Here is a 21,229-nt window from a genome sequence, read left to right as displayed (position 1 = left end):
CAGATAGTATGAAAAATCTGCCTCAAGGGGGGCTGAGACCTTAAAATGTATGTAGAACATTTTGCACAGATGGCCGGGCAGTGGAGCTGGGGCTGCTGGGCAGCCTGGACCACACCACTCAGGGCCTCGCACGGACGTGGCCGGGTGAAATAGTGGAGGTCACTGAAGGTTTTTGTTCAGAAAAGCCATATGATCAGAGCCGTGCTTTTAGAAAGACCAAGAGGGCAAATAGGTGAACGAGGACCTGAAATAGCCTGCTGGTGATTGGCATAAAAAGGGCACAAGCTGAAGAGACCTAGAACTAGGGACACAGAGTCCTAAGGCTGCCTGGTGAACCCCCCCACCCCAAAATCTGTGCAATAACTACACAAAATGGAAAGGCAAGGCAAGCGTGGTAGCTCATGTCTGTCATCCCAGCACTTTGGGAGGCTGAGGCAGGAGGATCGCTTGAGCCCAGGAGTTCGAGACCAGCCTGGGCAACATATTAAAACCGTGTTTCAATAAAAAACAAAAGAACCCAAAACATTTTGTAAGATGCCCTCGGACATGTCCTGACCAGCAGGGGCGACCCCAGACCTGCATGTAAGAGGCCTTCAGTTAGGGCCCAGCTTGTACCCAGAATCAAGAGCCAGGCTTGCCAGGACACTGCCCTCAGCCCCTGCCACCTCGTTCCAGCTCAGCTCTCTCCAGGGTTTCTTCTTTAAAAAAAAAAAAAATTATATTAATTTTTTTGTAGCGATGGGGTCTGTGTTGCCCAGGCTGTTCTTGAACTCCTGGGCTCAAGCAGTCCTCTCACCTTAGCCTCCCAAAGTGCCAAGATCACCGGTGTGAGCCGCCACACCCACCCTCTCCTGTCCTACTTCTAACCAGCCTTGAAGGGCCCAGTGAGACTCCTCCCTAAGACACTGGTCTTTTTCCGGCTTGCACTTGACACCTGCCCTGACACCAGACATTCACACCTGAGACAGACCAGGCGCAGCTGACTCCCCTCGTCCCTTCTCTGACTAGACTGGAATTTCTCCATGGCCACTGGTGGCACGATGGATTCTTCAATCCTCAGCACAACACAAGGATACACTAGGAGCCTGGTTAATGCTGTTTCCAGTATAAGTGATAAGAATCCTCAAAAGGCCGGGCGCGGTGGCCCACGCCTGTAATCCCAGCACTTTGGGAGGCCGAGGCGGGCGGATCACGAGGTCAGGATATCGAGACCATCCTGGCTAACACAGTGAAACCCTGTCTCTATTAAAAATACAAAAAATTAGCCGGGCGAGGTGGCGGGCGCCTGTAGTCCCAGCTACGTGGGAGGCTGAGGCAGGAGAATGGCGTGAATCCCGGGGGGCGGAGCCTGCAGTGAGCTGAGATCGCGCCACTGCACCCCAGCCTGGGTGAAAGAGCGAGACTCCTTCTCAAAAAAAAAAAAAAAAAAAAAAAAAAAAAAGAATCCTCACGTGTGGTAGAGGATTTATTCAAAAGCTCACATTTCCCCCAGAGTGTTTCTCTTTAACCTGTACACATCGTTTCTCTTGGCTCTGGGCCTATCATGCATTTGCGAGGCTTGCAAAGACCGCCTCTGTTTGGATCCTCTGGAAGATAAAAGCAGGCAGAGAAAATAACAAAAATACAATCGGAGGCCGGGCGTGGTGGCTCACGTCTGTAATCCCAGCACTTTGGGAGGCCGAGGTGGGTGGATCACCTGAGGTCAGGAGTTCGAGACCATCCTGGCCAACATGGTGAAACCCCGTCTCTACTAAAAACACAAAAAATTAGCCAGGGGTTGTGGCAGGCACCTGTAATCCCAGCTACTCGGGAGGTTGAGGCAGGAGAATTGCTTGAACCTGGGAGGCAGAGGTTGCAGTGAGCCGAGATCGTGCCATTGCACTTCAGCCTGGGTGACAGAGCCAGACTTCATCTCAAAAAAAAAAAAGGGCTCCTCACCCAGGTCAGACAGTCCGTGAAGGTGATAATATATAGAGCACACCCACCTCAGACTCACAGCCTTTCTCCACTGCAAGCGTAAGACACTGGTTTTATTTCAAGAATAACTAAGGGTATACTACTACGTGTATCTCAGAATAACACTGAATTATTGAAGACATACTGTTCCAAGAGTCCAACAGCTGACGGAGAGGGGACAGGGACCAAAGTACTGGAAAAACACACTTGTATTATATGTAAAAATCGATGGCCAGTATTTCTCTACTTATTAAGAGAAAAATACCCAACAAATTAAAAGCTGAAAAGCTGTGCTCAAAAAAAAAAAACCCAAAACCTTGCACGTACAAGCTAAGCTCAGACTCTTAAAAACCAGATAGAAATTGACAAAGTCAAACAAAGAAGAAAAACTGGCTGAACTTCTCAACTAAATTATATCAAATATATGTGCATTTTAGCAAAATAAACCACTAAACTGTACTTTGTAGACATATTCATTACATTTATTTTAATAACTACTTCATTATAGGCTGACTGGCTTTCCTGTTTGGATAAAGTGTGATCTGAAAGCAACACTGACCAAATGTAAATAAAGCAAACGTTCCCAGCCATTTTTGGCATGAACATGGATTATAGCGTTTAATGGAGACCCAAGGCCACACATTTTTGGGGCGTAGGTTTTCCTTGCAGTACAGATTCTTTTCATGTAAGATCACAAAAATACAATACAATGTGACAAGCCCAGTTTAAGAATTACATGCAGTAGCTCATATCAACACAAACAGCTCCCCACGAGGGCCGACAAGAGCTAAATCCGGTGTCAACAGGGTTCATTGCAGGAGTAGAATAATCCGGTACAAGGAACTAGAACAGATTGAAACCAGAAACAAAGCCATGCCTGACAGTCACTCAAGATCAATCTGATCATTTCCATGACCAATTACCCGTGTGAACAATTCAGAATGACGGTGGAGGAGCTGAGCACCCTGTACTCACACATGATGCTCACAACTTGGCAAAAGGTACACAAACACTTTTGTTTGAAAAGAATGACGGAAACATCTACTTTCAAAGAACAATGGACACTTTTTTTTTTGAGACGGAGTCTCGCTCTGTCGCCCAGAGACTGGAGTGCAGTGGCGCGATCTCGGCTCACTGCAAGCTCTGCCTCCCGGGTTCACGCCATTCTCCTGCCTCAGCCTCCCAAGTAGCTGGGACTACAGGCGCCCACCACCACGCCCGGCTATCTTTTTGTATTTTTAGTAGAGACGGGGTTTCACCGTGTTATCCAGGATGGTCTCCATCTCCTGACCTCGTGATCCGCCCACCTCGGCCTCCCAAAGTGCTGGGATTACAGGCATGAGCCATCGCGCCCGGCCTAGAACAATGGACACTTTTAAGGGGAATGCTGACATTTAACTTTACAAAATGAAATTTAAAATGTAAGTAGTACTCTGGTGAAGAATACGCCTTAAGTGTAACCATGATTTCCCAGGGGTATAATTAAACAGAGCTCTAATTTAAAAACTTTTCCTGGGCTGGGCGCTGTGGCTCACACCTGTAATCCCAGCACTTTGGGAGGCTGAGGCAGGCGGATCACGAGGTCAGGAGTTCGAGAGCAGCCTGACCAACATGGTGAAACCTCATCTCTATTAAAAATACAAAAATTAGCCTGGCGTGGTGGCACACACCTGTAATCCCAGCTACTCAGGAGGCTGAGGCAGGAGAATCGCTTGAACCTGGGAGGTGGAGGTTGCAGTCAGCTGAGATGGCACCACTGCACTGCAGCCTGGGCAACAGAGTGAGACCCCATCTCAAAAATAAATAAATAAAAAATAAAAACTCTTCCTCAAGATTTTAAGAGCATTCTAAAATTATGATACAGAAAAGCAATCCTACAACTACTGTGGCCAAAACGTGGATTCCAATGGCCTGCCTTGAGCCCGCAGTTGCCAGGAGTTGGACCTGCAGTAGTATGGGAAGCTCACGGCCTAAATAACGACTGCCCTCTGACCCCATCATCCAGTGATTCTAGAACATTTCTAGTAGGAAAGACACAGCAAGGGATTTTCATGATTGGGAAATACTGAGAGACAAGCTGAAGATTTGTTAAGGGCTATGCTTCTGTCATCTTTTAGGTATTTAAGGCTACTCCTTTAGCACACTTTCAGCCGTTTAAAGTGACAATCTCCCTACACAAAGTTACAAAATGAGCATCTCTGAAAGAGAATAATATTACCCTGGATTTCCAAAGATGTACTCTAATAGGATGACCAGGCAAAAGGTGACCCAGGGGAGGAGTCTGTTATAACACTCGGACCCACGTTCTCAAGGCACTTCAGAACTTTGGGAAATCATTTTGTACTGGATCCTCAGAAAGTATTTATGGAAATACACATCCTTTAGCAGAAGAGAGATGCTTCATGCACGACTGACTTTAATGGCTCTTTCTGGCAACAGAGAAACCACCACATGCCCGTAACATGAGCTCAGTTGATCAGCAGGCACCCAGAGGAAGCCTTTAATTCCAAGCAGGTTTCACTAATTAGTCCTGGAGCAGGTGTAGTTATAATACTTACTATGTGAGTGGTTAACAGCTGACTGCCTAGGAAAACCTAGGAAGGCCTGGTCCCTCTGGGTTACTGACAGCATCTACCCTCACGTTGTAAAACAGCACCGGGGAGGTGTGACAAGGCTATCCATTTTACAGCCTTGGACAACAGAAGAGAACCATTACATGCTACATTCAGACTTTTTGACTTAGTTTTAGTATAACCTGACATTGGTCACCCATCTCTGGTCTTCATCCTCCAACTACAGGGATGGGTGTTTCCTTTTTTTTTTTTTTTAAAGGCCCATTAACTTCATTTAAATGTTCCCATCCTCATGAATTACTCACTAAGGAAAACTAAGTTCAGATTTTACAAACAAAAGCAACTTACAAGGTATTATTGCTGGTCCTTTATCCCTTCTCTTTAATGCAATCTCAAAGGTTTTTTGGCTATTAGTTTTCATAATTTTCTTATGTTGCACACGAAAACAAGATTCCTCTCTCTAAAATGTAGAGGATGGGGAAAATGCAGATGCTGTTTTTCCAACTAAAAATGTTTACAAAAGAACAGACTGTCTGAACAAACAAAAAAACCCCACCTCATTAAGCTGGGTAGGACCAATCAGGCCTTATAAGTGAAAAAAAAAAGCCTTCTATTGAGCATAATGAAACAGAACATGTACTGCTTGTGTTTGAACCTTACTCTTATGTAACCCAAAATTTCCCCTTTCTCATAATTTTCCTAGTATTACGTAAGGTTATACCTAGTGCTAGATTCTGAAAGACCTGCATTTTAATGCTTGCACAACCCATTTAAAGTTTACAAAAGCTGCTTCTATTTCGTTTTCTGATTAAAAACGCAAAGAAAAAAAGGACAAACCAAACAAACCACACCACATCATACAGATAATGATCCGAATGGAAAAGTTAATGTGCTGTAATGATATTTGTCTTACATCAAAAGCAGCAGATACTGAATAGAATTTGCTTCAATCATAAATACTGAGACTGAAATATGCACGTATAAATCAATGAACTGAAAGCTCTCTATACACAGAAGCACATATGAAGTGCAAAACAGTATCAAAAGTGTGATCTCTGGTATTTCAGTACTCCCATTCATCGGATTTCAGGTCGAGATAGCTGAGAATATTCTGGGCAAGCTTCACAGCCTGTTTCCTGGCAGCCTTACACTTCTCTTCTCCCTGCGGATCAACAGCATCCAGCGCTAGCAGCTGCTTGGTGAGCAGCTCTTCCAGCCGGATGTAGTTCTTATCGGTTCGATTTCCATCAAATGAAAGAACTTCTCCCTGGATCTCAGACAAATTTCCAAGGACGTTCCAGATGGCTTTATGGGATGGGTGCTCCTCACAAGCAAACAGCTTTCTTTTCTCAAGGGCCTCCTTCAAGTCAATATATGTGATCAGAGTTTGCACCTCGATCACTGCTCTTCTCCTGGCTTCCCGGATGCAGGGGTTTTTTTCAAGACTTACCTCATCCAACTGTCCAATTAAACCCTGCAATTCTGTTTTGGAGCTCAGGTACAATTCAGGAGGGTTTTGTGCTTGGAGAAGTTCGTTTTTTATTTCTCTCATTCTCTTGAGGACCTTTTCTATTTTTAAGATGGAATGATTCTGTCTCAGGTCAAATGCTTTAGTCGTGTCTGCTTCCTCTTCCAAATCCAGATATTTCAATAATTTGTTGATATCTTCTACTACCTCCCTCCGATAATTTCTGATTTCTGTCCGGCCGCACACATCTAGAGCATCCAGGTCAGCGATCAGCCCCGAAAGCACACAGGATAAGTGCCTGCAGGTCTCACTGTTGTTCACGCCCATCAGAAGTGCAATCAGGACCCCTCGGGCCTTGTTCACCTCACACATCACAAAGTTGATTTTGGCAACGGAAGGATGTGCATCCTCGGAAAGCGGCAGGGAAGGCTGCTTTTTCATGCAGTCTTCGATTATCTCTTGCACCGCACAGATTTTGGTTAAAGTGTGATACCTTGCTTTCCGCAAGGAGATTTTTCCTCCAGTTTTAACATGTGTCAGCCTCAGAATGATATCTTGGATACCTTCTTCAAACTCATCAGTTACGCAGTTGCCTCCATTATAAAATGGCACAATTTTCTCTCTCACGAGGGACTGGGCTTCCTCAAAAATGTTCTGTATTTCAATCCGGTGTGGGTGGTTTGCATTCTGTTCCAACTCTTTGAGAAGACGTTCTGTCTCCTGTGCTGCCCTCTTCCTAGCTTGCTGAATATCTCCTTTTCCTTCAGTATCTACAGAGTCTATTTCAAAAAGTTGTTTTGTTAGAATCCTCTCCAGTTTCTTGTAATTCTTGTCATCTGACAGACCACTGAAGCCGACGACTTGCTGTTCTACACTTTTTACTTCCTTCTGGATTTCCTGAAGCCTACTAATAGAAGGATGTTGGTTTCCCATATCCATACTTTTGTTGTGTTCAGTTTCACAAGCACTAAAAGATGACAAGAATGATAACTTATTACAGCACAAGGCTTCTGCAGAACACCAATGGTATATTAAAGTCATTCTAAAATTCTCATTTTAAAAAGGTATACTTTTGAGCAGTCATCCCACCTCAGCCTCCCCAGTAGCTGGGTCTACAGTCGTACACCACTATGCCCGGCTAATGTTGTTATTTTTAGTAGAGACAGGTCTCACTATATTGCCCAGGCTGGTCTCAGACGATCCGCCCGCCTCCACCTCCCAAAGTGCTGGGATTAAGGTGTGAGTCACCGTACGTGGCACAAACTATTTGGAACCAGCAGGGCACCTTTATGCAAGGTGAAACAGTAGCTCTTGTAACCTTCCGAACACTAACAGTACCCCGCCCCGCCACACAGCTATGCCTAGTTTCCAGAAACTCTAAGCAAAAGAAGCTGAACCAGTAGAACAAAAACCAGCGGCTCTCAGATATCCCCAAGGTCCCCGCTTCTTCGTTTCTCTCCATCCCTTTGTGCACTTCCCCTCCCCACCCTTTTAGCTCCTCACACATTTTCCCTCACAGACGTCTCCCTGAAAAGATTAAAACCCCACAGGTAAAGAAGAGCGACAGGTACAGCGCTGAAGGGCACCACCTTGGGCTTTCGAGGGCCAGCACCTCCTCAGCCCCCAACATGCTCCACTCTCTCAAGAAAATACAACCCGCGAAAACGTGATAACTATGAATAATTCATTCACTCGCCTCCCACTGGGAGTTCACAATGGCCTAATGCACGTTTCAAGCTCTTGGTTTCTCTCAAACGGCTCGCTCAAGGTGGGTAGCCAACGGAAACGCATCACCCATCCCCGGAGGATGTACTGGAGGCCACGGAGGGAAGGCGGCCCGAGCTCCTTCCTCCCCGCCTCGCCCTTCCCTATTGGCCCTTTACCCAGAAGAGGTCTGAACTGGCTGCGGTCTTGGCGTCCCGTGGCTGAGGTGGCGCGATGGAAGATCAGCCCTTTACGGGGTGCGGCCCCGGAGCTGGGCCCCCAGCTGCATCCCTCGCACCCCTCCCGACTAGGTCTGAGAGGGGCAGCCGGTGAAGGGGCCGGCGGTGAAGGGGCCGCTACTGGCTGCAGCAGCCGCTCCAGGCGTCTCGGCCCGGGTGCCAGGGCGCGCCCGCAGGACCTGACCTCACAATGGGCGCGCGAGGGGCGCTCGACCCGGCCGGGGGAACCGGGGGAGGAGGGGAACCGAGGCCCGGCCGGAGACACCAGAGACCAGGCCCGGCCAGCCCCGGCCAGCGTCCGACCCAGGGGCGGGGACGGCGACGAGACCGGCTCTACCCTGCCTGATCCGACAGGCCGCGCGGGGGTGGGCGCTGGCGAAGGGGTGGCCAAGCGGGGAGCCCCGCGCGCAGGTGCAGCCCCACTTGTCCCCCCCGACGGAGGGAAAAGGCTACAAGCCGCGCTTCGCTCACCTGTCCCGCCCGCGCCATCGCGCGATGCGTCGCCGACGCTTCCACGACTTCCGCAGCTCCGGCCGTCGCCCGGGCCCGCCAGCCCCGCCCCTGGCCGAACACCCCTAAACCCGGGGAACACCTCCTCCGGCGTCCGCGCCTAGCCGCCGACAGCGCCACGCCCACCGCCAGCGGCGCAGCGAGGCAGCCTGGAGTGACCGCGACCAACGAGCGGCCGCCCGGGTCAGCCCGCGCCGCCCGTCGCCCCCGCACCCCGTCGCACCGCTGGGAAAGCGCACGGTCGGCCGCGCCGCCGCGCTCCCTCGGGCTTCGCGCCCCTGCCGTAAAGCGGCCCCTCGCGCCGTCGCAATGCTGCCGTGCGCCGCGGGAGCCAGGGGGCGTGGGGCCATGGTGGCCTTGAGGGCGGGGAAGAGGACCCTTCTGCACACTCTCTGCCGCGCCTTCGCCTGCCGCGGCTCTCAACTCGCTCCGGAGCGCGGCGCTGAGCGCAGGGATACGGCGCCCAGCGAGGTAAGCAGGCGCCTGGGACATTGGGCCGGGAGGGGTGACCGGAAGGGAAGACAAACCCGGGCCTCGGGGCCACTCGCTGCCCTGCACAGCCGCCTCAGGCCTTTCTCCTGGTGCACTTGCGTCCTATCCCGAACAGTCCCGCAGCCCCAAGGCTCCCGCATCAACGCCCTCGGTCGGATGGGACTGAGGGTGCCGCCGCCACCACGCCGGGGATTGTTGACAGCCAGAACCTTTAAGCGTAACAGAGTCGCCTGGCAAATTTGTACCTACCTTATTTGTTCCCGAGAATGATTATTTTTTATATTTAAAGAGCTCTTGGCTTAGCGTGCCTTTTTTTTCGTTGTGTGTGTGTGTGTTGGCTTTGTTAAAATTATTAGTGTTTTTCTTCAAGCGGCGAGCACTTTATTATCGTACTTTTGTAGCACTTCACGTTGAATAGTTGTTCTTATTTGCAAACTATGTGTGGCTATATGCATGTTACTGGCCGAAGATCCGCAAAGAATGTCTGTAGCAAGAAAGAGTGGCAAGCAATTTTTCTAAGTCGTACTTTTGGGAGGGATGTTTTGTTTAAGGGAGGCCTAGGCCTTGATTCCATCTGTCAGATGAAAATGTTGACTGTGTGGAATGGGCTGGAGATAAAATATTCAAGCAAAGTATGCAAATACCAAACAGGCTAATGAAGGAGGCTGGAAAACTTGGTTTAAACAATAATTAAAGAAGTATAAAAAAGAGCTAATTAAAAATTGGCCGGGCTCCGTGGCTCACGCCTGTAATCCCAGAACTTTGGGAGGCCGAGGCGAGCAGATCACGAAATCAAGAGGTGAGACTACCTGCCCAATATGGTGAAATGTCTCTGCTAAAAATACAGAAATTAGCTGGGCGTAGTGGCGTGCGCCTGTAGACCCAGCTACTTGGGAGGATGAGGCAGGAAAATCACTTGAACCCGGGAGACGGAGGTTGCAGTGAGTTGAGATCGCGCCACTGCACTCCAGTCTGGCGACAGAGGAAGACTTCATCTCAAAGAAAAAAAAAAAAAGCTAATTAAAAATTGCAAATGTACTTGCTTGTACATTTTCATTTCTGTTGGGCTGTGGCTGTTAGCACACTTTTATAATTGTAGCTTTGAAGGTCTGTCTAGTTTACAATTTAAACAAGGAGTTATCAGGGCAACTTGTCAACCAGACACCCAAGTGGCTAGCTCAGTTCTGTGTTACAGTGGCCAGCTCAGTTCTGTGTTACAGTGGCCAGCTCAGTTCTGTGTTACAGTGGCCAAGCCCTTGCCTCCTATTCCTAGAACATAGAAACCCACCCAGCATCTCCGTCTTTGGGCAGAAAGATACAGCAGGTGTCTAGAAATGCTCTAAGAGAGCGAACGGGGAATCAACCAAGACATTTCCCTAGCTTATTTTGTGAACTTGTACTGGAAAGAAACAACAGCACCCAAATAAGGATTTCTCTATTGTCATATACACTTCTTTTTTTTTTTTTTGAGATGGAGTCTCCCTCTGTCGCCCAGGCGGGAGTACAGTGGCGTGATCTCAGCTCACTGCAACCTCCGCCTCCCGGGCTCAAGTGATTCTCGTGCCTCAGCCTTCCGAGTAGCTGGGATTACAGGCGCCCACCACCATGCCGGCTAATTTTTTTGTATTTTTAGTAGAGACAGGGTTTCACCTGTTGGCCAGGCTGGTTTCGAACTCCAGACCTCAAGTGATGCGCCTGCCTGGGCCTCCCAAAGTGCTGGGATTACAAGCGTGAGCCACCACTCTCAGCCTTAGACTTCTTGTTAAAGTAAAATAAATCTTACCATGGGTCTGTTCTCAAGATGAGAGACCTCTCTGCCTTGTTCGTTTTTTCTTTTTTCGAGATGGAGTTTTTGCTCTGCTGCCCAGGCTGGAGTGCAATGGCGCAGTCTCGGCTCACTGCAACCTTCGCCTACTGGGTTCAAGCAATTCTCCTGCCGCAGCCTCCCGAGTAGCTGGGATCACAGGCGCGTGCTGCCAAGCCTGGTTAATTTTTTTTTTTCTTTTTTTAGTAGAGATGGGGTTTCACTATGTTGGCCAGGCAGATCTCGAACTCCTGACTTCAGGTGATCCACCCGCCTCGGCCTCCCAAAGTGCTGAGATTTTAAGTGTGAGCCACCAGGCCCAGCCAGCACCAGCTTTTAATTGAAAAACATTATAGAACTTAAGAGTCAGGCACCATTCTTCCCTCCAAATCCATCTTTAAAACTCAAGCTTTTCAGAAATATAACTGCTTTTGGTAAAGAAAAAAAAAATTAAGACTTTTAAATTCTGTTCCCTAGCCACTTCATGCCGCTTACGTCTTACCTATGTAGTTTGCATCATTTGTTCCTAAACTTGTTTGCACGTAAGAATTAGTCTTGCTCTTTTAGTTCTTTTTTTTTTCTTTAATCTGGAAGTTCCCGAATCAGAATAGGTTCAGAGATACTCCTTTTTAGTTCTTTTTAATCCATAGGTTGTGCCTCCATCACCTCCCCACCTTTTTATTTTTATTTTTATTTTTTTTTGAGATGGAGTCTTGCTCTGTCACCGAGGCTGGAGTGCAGTGGCGTGATCTCAGCACACTGCAACCTCCGCCTCCTGGGTTCAGGCTATTCTCCTGCCTCAGCCTCCCGAGTAGCACCTCCTCACCTTTTTTTTTTTTTTTTAAGCAATTTATTTGGAGAGGGGATCACATGTCCTTTAAAACTTCCTACAGTCAGGATTTTGGTGATTGTGTCTCCATGGTGGGATTTAGCATGTTCCTCTGACCTCTTTCCTGTAAATTGACAGCTGTATTCTAGAGCTTTGACCACATTCAGATTTTTTTTTTTTTTTTTTGAAACAAAGTCTCACTCTGTCACCTAGGCTGGAGTGCAGTGGCGTGATCTCAGCTCACTGCAACCTCCACTTCCCAGGTTCAAGCAATTCTCCTGTCTCAGCCTCCTGAGTAGCTGGGATTACAGGTGCCTACCACTACGGCCGGCTAATTTTTGTATTTTTCGTAGAGACGGGTTTCACCATGTTGGCCAGGCTGGTCTTGAACTCCTGACCTCAGGTGATCTGCCCGCCTCGGCCTCCCAAAGTGCTCGGATTACAGGTATGAGCCACCGTGCCTGGCCCAAAGTCACTTTCAGCCTCAAAAATGACCTGTAGGGTATGCCTTCTTTTTCTGTTTCTGTGGATTGTTTACTAAGGTTTGAATTTTTTTATGACTGGTAGAACCTACAAGTCATTTGAACCTGAGTTTTCATAAGAACAAGCCATTTTAACCCCATCTTCTTTTTGGTTAGAGTTTAACCCCATCTTCTTTTTGGTTAGAGTTACTAAACTGGTAAATAAGAGTGATCCGGCCAGGCATGGTGGCTCACACCTTGCCAGCACTTTGGGAGGCTGAGGCATGCAGATCACCTGAGGTCAGGAGTTCAAGACCAGCCTGGCCAACATGGTGAATCCTATCTCTACAAAAATACAAAAATTAGCCAGGCGTGGTGGCTCACGCCTGTCTGTAATCCTAGCACTTTGGGAGGCCGAGGCGGGTGGATCACCTGAGGTCAGGAGTTTGAGACCAGCCTGACCAACATGGAGAAACCCCATCTCTACTAAAAAATATAAAAAAAATTAGCTGGGCGTGGAGGCGCATGCCTGTAATCCCAGTTACTCGGGAGGCTGAGGCAGGAGAATCACTTGAACCCAGGAGGCGGAGGTTGTGGTGAGCCGAGATTGCGCCATTGCACTCCAGCCTGGGCGACAAGAGCGAAAACTCCGTCTCAAAAAAAAAAACAAAAATTACCCGGGCATGATGGCGGTACCTGTAATCCCAGCTACTTGGGAGGCTGAGGCGGAAGAATCGCTTGAACCCAGGAGGCAGAGGTTGCAGTGAGCTGAGATCACGCCATTGCACTCCAGCCTGGGTGATGGACCAAGACTCATTCTCAAAAAGAAAAAAAAAAGAGTGAGCCATTGCATATTGATTTAAGCAAGACATCTGATCAAGTCTCATGTATTTTTGAAAACCATGTCCTGTATTATGGTGCTTAAAACACCAATGGAAACATTTGTCTCAGGGTGGTCGTTATTTCCTGCACAGGTTCTTCATGAGGTGCCAGAGATACAGAAATGAATGTGTGTGCCTCTTTTCACACATGCACAGATGGCTCTCCAGGCAGGAGCTCGGCATGCTAACGCATGCCTCCCTGGTGCCTAGAGCAGTGCTTGGCCTTTGCATGGTGGCGTAGGGACAGACAGGTTGATGCTTATGGAAAAAGGCTGAATCCACCATGTCCATCTTTGGAATCTATCGGAAGTTTATTGTTTGCAGCTCCAGGCAGGGTCTCCTGAGGATGCAAGGGGAGCACCACCCTGGGCCCGCCTGTTGGGCACCTAACTTCTGAGAGGAGGAGGGTTGGAACAAGTCCACAAATAACGATCTTTTTCCCTTTTTTGGAGATAGGGTCTTGCTCTGTTGCCCAGGCTGGAGTGCAGTGGCACAAACACAGCTCATCACAGCCTCAACCTCACTGGCTCAAGTAATCTTCCTGCCTCAGCCTCTTTAGTAGCTGGGGCTACAGGCATGTGCCACCACGCCTGTTTTTTTTTTTTTTTTTTTTTTTTTTGACGGAGTCTGCTTGTGCCAGGCTGGAGTGCAGTGGCGCAATCTCGCTCCTGCACCCACCCCGGTCACGCCTCTCCTGCCCAGCCTCTCCGTAGCTGGGCTACAGCCCCCCACCCCCGGCTATTTTTGTATTTTAGTAGACGGGTTCACCGGCCGATCTCCTGACTCGTGATCCCCGCCCCTCCAAGGCTGATTAAAGCGTGAGCCCGCCCCCCTGGCTGATTTTTAAAATTTTTTTGGCAGGGCGCAGTGGCTCACGCCTGTAATCTCAGCACTTTGGAAGGCCAAGGCAGGTGGATCATCTGAGGTCAGGAATTCAAGACCAGCCTGGCCAACATGGTGAAATGCCGTCTCTATTAAAAATACAAAAATTAGCCGGGCATGGTGGCGCATGCCTGTAATCCCAGCTGCTAGGGAGGCTGAGGCAGGAGAATCGCTTGAACCCGGTAGGCAGAGGCTGCAGTGAGCTGAGATCGCGCCACTGCACTCCAGCCTGGGCAACGGTGCGAGACTGTCTCAAAAAAAAAAATTTTTTTCTGTAGCTTTGCACAGCGGCAGTATTGTAGCCAATGAGATTTATCTGAGGAGCGATTATTGATAATTGAAAACTTTTCCCAATACCCCGCCGTGATGACTTGCAATATAGTTGGCACCGGCAATTTTTGACAGTCTCTACAGAGACCGAAAAAAAAATTTTTTTATAGAGATGGGGTCCCACTTTGTTGCCCAGGCTGGCCTCAAACTCCTGAGCTCAAGCAATCCACCTGCCTCGGCTTCCCAAGGTGCTGGGATTACAAGTGTTAACCACCAAGCCCAGCCCACGAATCACCTTTAGACAAATTGTCTAATCGTCTTTAGACAATACTGAGGTGCAGGCCTTGTGTCTGTTGGTGGCGGGAAAGAGATGGTTGACTAGGGCCTTAAAGATAATAAAAATAATTAATGTGTGTATATAGCAGGGGTGGCTTCCTGCTGTGGTCACTCCAGCGTTGGGTGAAAGTGTTCCAGCCTGGATAGCTCTCCCATGTCGTTGGCATTCCTGAAATTAGGAGACTGTTTTCATTGACTTTCTAGTGTTTGCCCTTCTGGTGGATTATCCTTCTTTTATATTGCTGGATCGGGTTTGCGGATTTGTCTAGCGTCCATGTAGAATAGGGGGCTAGGGACCCTAACCCTCAGTAAATACGGAAGTTCCTGACTCCTTCTCAGATGGGAACTCAAAGCCTTTATAGAACTGAGAGTTAGAACAGGAAGCAAGAACGCTAAGAACTTGCTAACATTTTCTCTTCATTATTCCCTGGTGGTTTCCCCATGGTAGCTTTGTGTCATGTACAGGCACTTCCAGGAATAGGGTGTAGGGGAAACGTCTCAGTGTCTCCCCTTCCGAATCTTGGCTTCTGGAGGGAGAGATGCTGGGGTGGGAGTGCTCCTTGGTGGAGAACTCAGAAGCTTAATAAAAGCAGAGGGGGCTGGAGAGCCAGGCCTGGCCTGCAGAGCCAGCACGGAGAAGCCTGTTGTAGGGCTGTCCGGCCTGCCAATTTACAGTTAAGAAGAAACGATATGTGTGTGTGTGTGTGTGTGTGTGTGTGTGTATAATTTTGTGACAGGGTCTCACTCTGTCACCCAGGCTGGAGTGCAGTGACATGATCTTGGTTCACTGCAACCTCCGCCTCCCAGGTTCAAGCAATTCTTGTGCCTTAGCCTCCCAAGTAGCTGGGATTACAGGTGCACACCACCACGCCCAGCTTATTTTTTGGTATTTTAAGTAGAGACGGGGTTTCACCATGTTGGCCAGGCTGGTCTTGAACTCTGGACCTCAAATGATCCACCTGCCTCGGCCTCCCAAAGTGCTGGGATTACAGGCGTGAGCCACTGCGCCTGGCTGAAAAAAGATTTTCACAAGAACTGGAAGGTTAACTCCCCTCCCAGACCCAAAGATGCAGATTGGGCCTGACCAGCAGGAATGCACTTGTGCCTCTCTGTGGGGAGGGCAGAACTGAGGCTGCTTCTCAAGAGACTGAGGGTCTAGCGTGCCCTTCCCGCAGACACGAGGGCCGGATGGAAGAGCCTTCTCTCCCCAGCATAGCCAGTGGGACACCATGAATCATAGGCTTGTACTGTGGAAACTAGCAATTATGGTAATTATTCGCACTACAAAGGGCTCTTCCTCTTACCAAAGGACATTTTCCTCCCCCAAGCTGCTTCTCCTCGCTTTTAAATAGTAGCTCCTCCGTGAATAAAGGCAGAAACGTGGTTTTGGGGAGGAAAAAAGGAAGATAGCATCTCTCACATTATAGTGGCAAACAATGATTTGAAAATATTGGTACACCAGCTTTATCCCTAAAGCAGTTTATGTGAGTGATAATTGGTAGATAAATATGGAAAAGTAGCTGAACACACCTGACACCTCTCTGAGCTTGCTTTGTGATATGTGGGCAGCTAGAAAAAGCAGCTAATTGTTAGGTGGCTCCCTTAACATTTCCTGATGGGGAGCCTGTGAGCACAAAAGAGCGGGTGCAGCCCTGGACAGTGGTCATGCACTGTTAGCGCGAAACCCACTGAGCTGCAGACACCCGGGTCAGCTCGGAGGAGGCGGGAAGGAGTCTCCGTCCTGGGCCACAATCTAGGGGGGTGGGCCACAGTCTAAGGGGGTGGACTCTAGTGCCGTCCCTTTGGTGGGACTCACCTTAGTTTCTACCAACAGCCAGATATCACAGATGTAAAGACTTGGGGGAGAAGCCCATGAACATTTTCTGAGTCCTTTAATGTATGATAAAGAAGAAAAAAAAAAAAATAAAAGACAGCATTTGTAGAAATGTAGGTTTTGGTTTTGTTTTTTTTTTTTTTTGGAGACGGAGTCTCGCTCTGTTGCCCAGGTTGGAATGCAGTGGTGCGATCTCGGCTCACTGCAACCTCTGCCTCCCAGGTTCAAGCCATTCTCCTGCCTCAGCCTCCCGTATAGCTGGGACTACAGGTGCCGGCCACCACACATGGCTAATTTTTGTATTTTTAGTAGAGGTGGGGTTTCACCATGTTGGTCAGGCTGGTCTTGAACTCCCGACCTTAGGTGATCCACCTACCTCAGCCTCCCAAAGTGCTGGGATTACAGGCGTGCGCCACCGCGCCTGGCTAGAAATGTAGGTTTTATTTTTTTAATGGGATATTTGGTGATTGTATACAGTTTTTAGACTGATGGGTAAAATGTTGAAGGTCTGTATTGCAATCCTGCCTTTACTTTCTAAAAAGGATTCCTAAATTGATCCAGCATCAAATCAGTGTATTTTAACCCTGACGATGAGCAGTATAGTTTCAGGTCTTGAATAGCGGGGTCCCCCCACTATAACTCCCTGACAGTTCTTCCTGCCCATTGCACAAACAAAATCAGTTCATGGAGACCATGGCATTGCAGTAAAGAAAGTTTAGGGCCGGGCACGGTGGCTCACGCCTGTAATCCCACACTTTGGAAGGCTGAGGCAGGCAGATCACCTGAGGTCAGGAGTTCAAGATCAGCCTGGTCAACATGGTGAAACCCCATCTCTACTAAAAATGCAAAAATTAGCCGGGCGTGGTGGCATGTGCCTATAATCCCAGCTACTCAGGAGGCTGGGGCAGGAGAATCGCTTGAACCCGGGAGGCGGAGGTTGCAGTGAGCCAAGATCACGCCACTGCACTCTAGCCTGGTCGATAGAGCGAGACTCCATCTCAAAAAAAAAAAAAAAGAAAAAAGAAAGAAAGAGTTTAATTGATGTGAGGCCAGCCATGCTACATGGAAGAGTTATTACTCAAATCAGCCTCTCCACGCATCTGGGAGCTAGAGTTTTTCAAAAATAGTTTGGAGTAAGGGGTGGAGGTGGCTAGGCAATGGGTGCTTGCTGCCAATTGGTCCGGGTGCAATCACAGGGGTGTGGGACTCATCCTCCTGTGTGCGGAGTGGCTTCTGGGCGGGTCCAGGAGGAACCATCACGTTGGACTTGCAAAAAACCTGAAAAGATATCTCAAAAGGCCAATCTTAGGTTCTGCAATAGAGATGCAGGAGTAATTGGAGAAGTTGCAGATTTTGTGACCTCTGGAATGATGGCTGGCACTTCAGACTCCTCACCTCCTCCTAGCCTGGTAGGGTCTCTCATTAGCTTAAGAAAGCTTAGCTCCATCCTGGCTAACAGGGTGAAACCCCATCTCCATTAAAAAATACAAAAAAATTAGCCGGGCGTGGTGATGGGCGCCTGTAGTCCCAGCTACTTGGGAGGCTGAGGCAGGAGAATGGCGTGAACCTGGGAGGTGGAGCTTGCAGTGAGCCGAGATCTCACCACTGCACTCCAGCCTGGGCGACAGAGTGAGACTCCATCTCAAAAAAAAAAAAAAAAAAAGAAAGAAAGCTTAGCAAAGGTGGTTGAGTTTCGGGAAAGGGCTGTTACTATTTAAACCAGAAGCTAGGCCCTGTGCGGTGGCTCCCACTTGTAATCCCAGCACTTTGGCCAAGATCACGCCACTGCACTCCAGCCTGGCAACAGAGCAAGACTCTGTCTCTAAGTAAATAAATAAATCCAGATTGTACATTTTGTAATACTAGACATTCATTTTGTCATATGTTAATCCAATTTACTTTGTTAAAGGTCTCAAGATTCTGCCCTCCAAGAAAGTCTTGCCATGATTGGATAGGACCCCCAGATAAATATTCAAACCTTCGACCTGTTCACTTTTACATACCTGAAAATGAATCTCCATTGGAACAAAAGCTTAGAAAATTAAGACAAGAAACACAAGAATGGAATCAACAGTTCTGGGCAAACCAGAATTTGACTTTTAGTAAGGTAAGTTTAAGTTTTAGATCAGAATGAGAAATAACACAGTTGGCCACTTGAGGGTGCTAGGTGTTTAGTATATTGCTTTGCTATTTGTTACGTGGTAGTACTGGGTCTCAGTCCGTCCCCGCACTGTATGTACGTATGTGCATATAGTTTTAAAAACTAATATGTAACTGTATCTGAGAAACGGTCATTCGTAGAACCACAGATCTCGAGACTTTGAAGGAAGCAATGTGTGAGCAGCAGAGCCAGAACTAGAAGTACATGTTTTACACACATATGTGTGTGTGTTCATCTTTATGAGAATACCGGTTTTTTTAAGTGGGGCACGGTGGCTCTGCAATCCCAGCACTTTGGGAGGCTGAGACGGGTGGATCACTTGAAGCCAGGAGTTTGAGAGCAGCCTGGCCGACGTAGCAAAACCTTATCTCTACTAAAAATATAAAAATGAGCCAGGTGTGGTGGCACATACCTGTGATCCCTGTAACTTGGGAGGCTGAAGCACAAGAATTGCTTGAACCCAGGAGGCAGAGGTTGCAATGAGCCGAGATCGCGCCATTGCACTCCAGTCTGGGCGACAGGAGTGAGACCCTCAAAAAAAATCTGCGTTTTTGTGATGTGTTGTCATTCTTCCCGAGAATTCAAAAAAAAAAATTTTTTTTTTTTTTTTTGAGACGGAGTCTCGCTCTGTCACCAAGCTGGAGTGCAGTGGTGTGATCTCAGCTTACTGCACCCTCCACCTCCCAGGTTCAGGCGGTTCTCCTGCCTCACCCTCCCGAGTAGCTGGGATTACAGGCACGTGCCGCCGTGCCCAGCTAATTTTTGTATTTTTAATGGAGATGGGATTTCACTATGTTGGCCAGGATGGTCTTGATCTCCTGACCTCTTGATCTGCCCACCTCAGCCTCCCAAAGTGTTGGGATTACAGGCATGGGCCACCGTGCCCAGCAGAGAATTCAAAATTCTTAACAGGATACTTATAAATAAACTGTGTAAGAAAGAAGTATAAATAGTCTAAACCAGAAGAAAAACATTTAACTTTTTTTTTTTTTCTGAGATGGAGTTTCACTCCTGTTGCCCAGGCTGGAGTGCAGTGGCGTGATCTCAGCTCACTGCAACCTCCGCCTCCCTGGTTCAAGCAATTCTCCTGCCTCAGCCTCGCAAGTAGCTGGGATTACAGGCGCCCGCCACCGCACCCGGCTAATTTTTGTATTTTTAGTAGAGATGGGGTTTCACCACATTGGCCAGGCTGGTCTTGAACTCCTGACCTTCGGGTGATCCACCTGCCTTGGCCTCCCAAAGTGCTAGGATTACAGGTGTGAGCCACCATGCCCGGCAACATTTAAAGTTTGACTTTCCATTTGAGTGGCCTATGTCAGGTGGGGTATATTTATCATATTCTGTGGGGTTTTTTTTTTGTTTTGAGACAGAGTCTCAGTCTGTTGTTCAGGCTGGAGTGCGGTGGCGTGATCTCGGCTCACTGCAACCTCCGCTTCCCGGGTTCAAGCAGTTCTCCCGCCTCAGCCTCCTGAGTAGGTGGGATTATAGGTGCCCACCATCACATCGGGCTAATTTTTGTACTTTTAGTAGAGACAGGGTTTTTCCATGTTGGCCAGGCTGGTCTGGAACTCCTGACCTCAGGTGATCCACCCACCTCATCATCCCAAAGTGCTGGCATTATGGGTGTGAGCCACTGCGCCTGACCTGTTCTGTGGATTTATAAACAAACAGTGTCTCCCAAAGTTTATTGAACATCTTTTCAAATCCTGTTTCAAGCACAAAACTTTTAACCACATTCAGAGGGTTTTAAACGAGCTTTGAGATGGGTCACCCGCTTCTCAGAAAGTCCACATCTAAACTTCTCCAGGACACTGTGAGCTGTGCTCTAGCCAAAGAAAAATGGAAAGACAGAGAAAGGAGTTCTGAGAGACTTTTTTTTTTTTTTTTTTTAAGGAAAAAGAAGAATTTATTCACTCAAGACTAAAAACTAAAGGCCTGGGCCTGAGAACTGAATCGGGTGAGTGCGTTTGTTTGCTTGTTTGTTTTTTGCTTTCTTTGTTTGGGTTTGAGCAAGTCCATGAGAAGGGAAAGGAAGGGCGGTGAGAGAAGTGGGGAAGTTCAGGGCAGTCCTTGGTCTGCTATGGGGCAGTGCCCGGCACACCCCTGTCCAAGTTCTCTTGCACACCCAGTTCCCAGGTGTGGCTCTCCAATCTCCAGCTCCCTCTTCTCTCTCAGGATTTTAGGTGGTTATGATGGATGACCAACCTCTGACCTTTGACTTTCGTCCTGAGATCTCAGCCTTTACAGCTTCTTCCTCTCCAAACCAGCTTCTCTTCTGATTCCTGATCTCAGTTCAGTGCTCAAAATAGCCTTTCCTTATTTTCTGTTGGTGTTGATGTTAGGCCTCAATAACATCTCATGCTGTTCGTTAAACAGATGTCTGCTGCCAACAAGTTGTTCTGATAGAAAATCCAAAACCATCGACCCCAAAAGCCAAGTCTGTCATTGGGCTAAAGTGCCATTCCTACTAATCCTTTGCCTCTCCTAATTCATTTGGAATAAAAGGCCTGGAGCTCGAGTCACCCCCGTGCCAGGACCTCTGTTGCTGTTTGCTGGCTGCTGGAGAGGTGGGGTCTTGCAGGCCCTGGAGAGGTGGGGTCTTACAGGGCAGAGCTGGAGCAGATGCTGCATCCAACAGTAAGCATGAGAATGAGCGCTCACAGTTTTGGGTCCTGTGCTGGACACTGTGCAAGTCTTGTGCGTATATCACCTGTTGCGTTTCCCACAGTGACCCAATGAAGTAGATACTGTTATCTTTACCATTTTATAGATGAGCAACCTGAGGCTTCACCAAAATTGCACAGTGAGAATGTGGTTTCTCACCTGGAT

General features: G+C 48.2%; 2 protein-coding genes and 1 non-coding gene across 5 annotated transcripts in view; 2 read left to right on the top strand and 1 right to left on the bottom strand.

Annotated features, from left to right (window-relative positions):
* Window positions 1–4,352: 4,352 nt before the first annotated feature.
* On the bottom strand, window positions 4,353–8,680 carry BAG5 (BCL2 associated athanogene 5). Of its 2 annotated transcripts, none has more exons than XM_012498078.2 (2): window positions 8,412–8,680; window positions 4,353–6,964 (listed from the first exon to the last, which is right to left on the bottom strand). In XM_012498078.2, the coding sequence occupies exon 2, from the start codon at window positions 6,934–6,936 to the stop codon at window positions 5,593–5,595; it is 1,344 nt and encodes a 447-aa protein (XP_012353532.1). In that variant the 5' UTR covers window positions 6,937–6,964; window positions 8,412–8,680; the 3' UTR covers window positions 4,353–5,592. The 2 variants fall into 2 exon arrangements, with proteins under 2 accessions (XP_012353532.1, XP_003276238.1); XM_003276190.4 differs by lacking the exon at window positions 8,412–8,680 and adding an exon at window positions 7,881–8,404.
* A 77-nt stretch (window positions 8,681–8,757) lies between these two features.
* Window positions 8,758–21,229, top strand: part of LOC115830347 (apoptogenic protein 1, mitochondrial) — a 28,033-nt gene continuing 15,561 nt past the window's right edge. The window contains exons 1-3 of one of the 2 annotated variants that reach the window (XM_030803783.1): window positions 8,758–8,921; window positions 18,149–18,346; window positions 20,294–20,357. In XM_030803783.1, coding sequence (XP_030659643.1) covers window positions 8,760–8,921; window positions 18,149–18,346; window positions 20,294–20,357 — 424 coding nt within the window. In that variant the 5' untranslated portion in view covers window positions 8,758–8,759. The remainder of the gene's footprint in view (window positions 8,922–18,148; window positions 18,347–20,293; window positions 20,358–21,229) is intronic. The other variant, XM_003276188.4, reaches the window with a different exon arrangement.
* Window positions 14,076–14,216, top strand: LOC115832732. The gene has a single exon (XR_004028232.1). It is a non-coding gene; the product is annotated as a U4 spliceosomal RNA (small nuclear RNA).

This window comes from Nomascus leucogenys, chromosome 22a, assembly GCF_006542625.1.
Source record: "Nomascus leucogenys isolate Asia chromosome 22a, Asia_NLE_v1, whole genome shotgun sequence".
NCBI classification, from domain to species: Eukaryota; Metazoa; Chordata; class Mammalia; order Primates; family Hylobatidae; genus Nomascus; species Nomascus leucogenys.
Note: the sequence above shows the minus strand (reverse complement) of the source record. Positions and strands in the feature narration are given on the sequence as shown.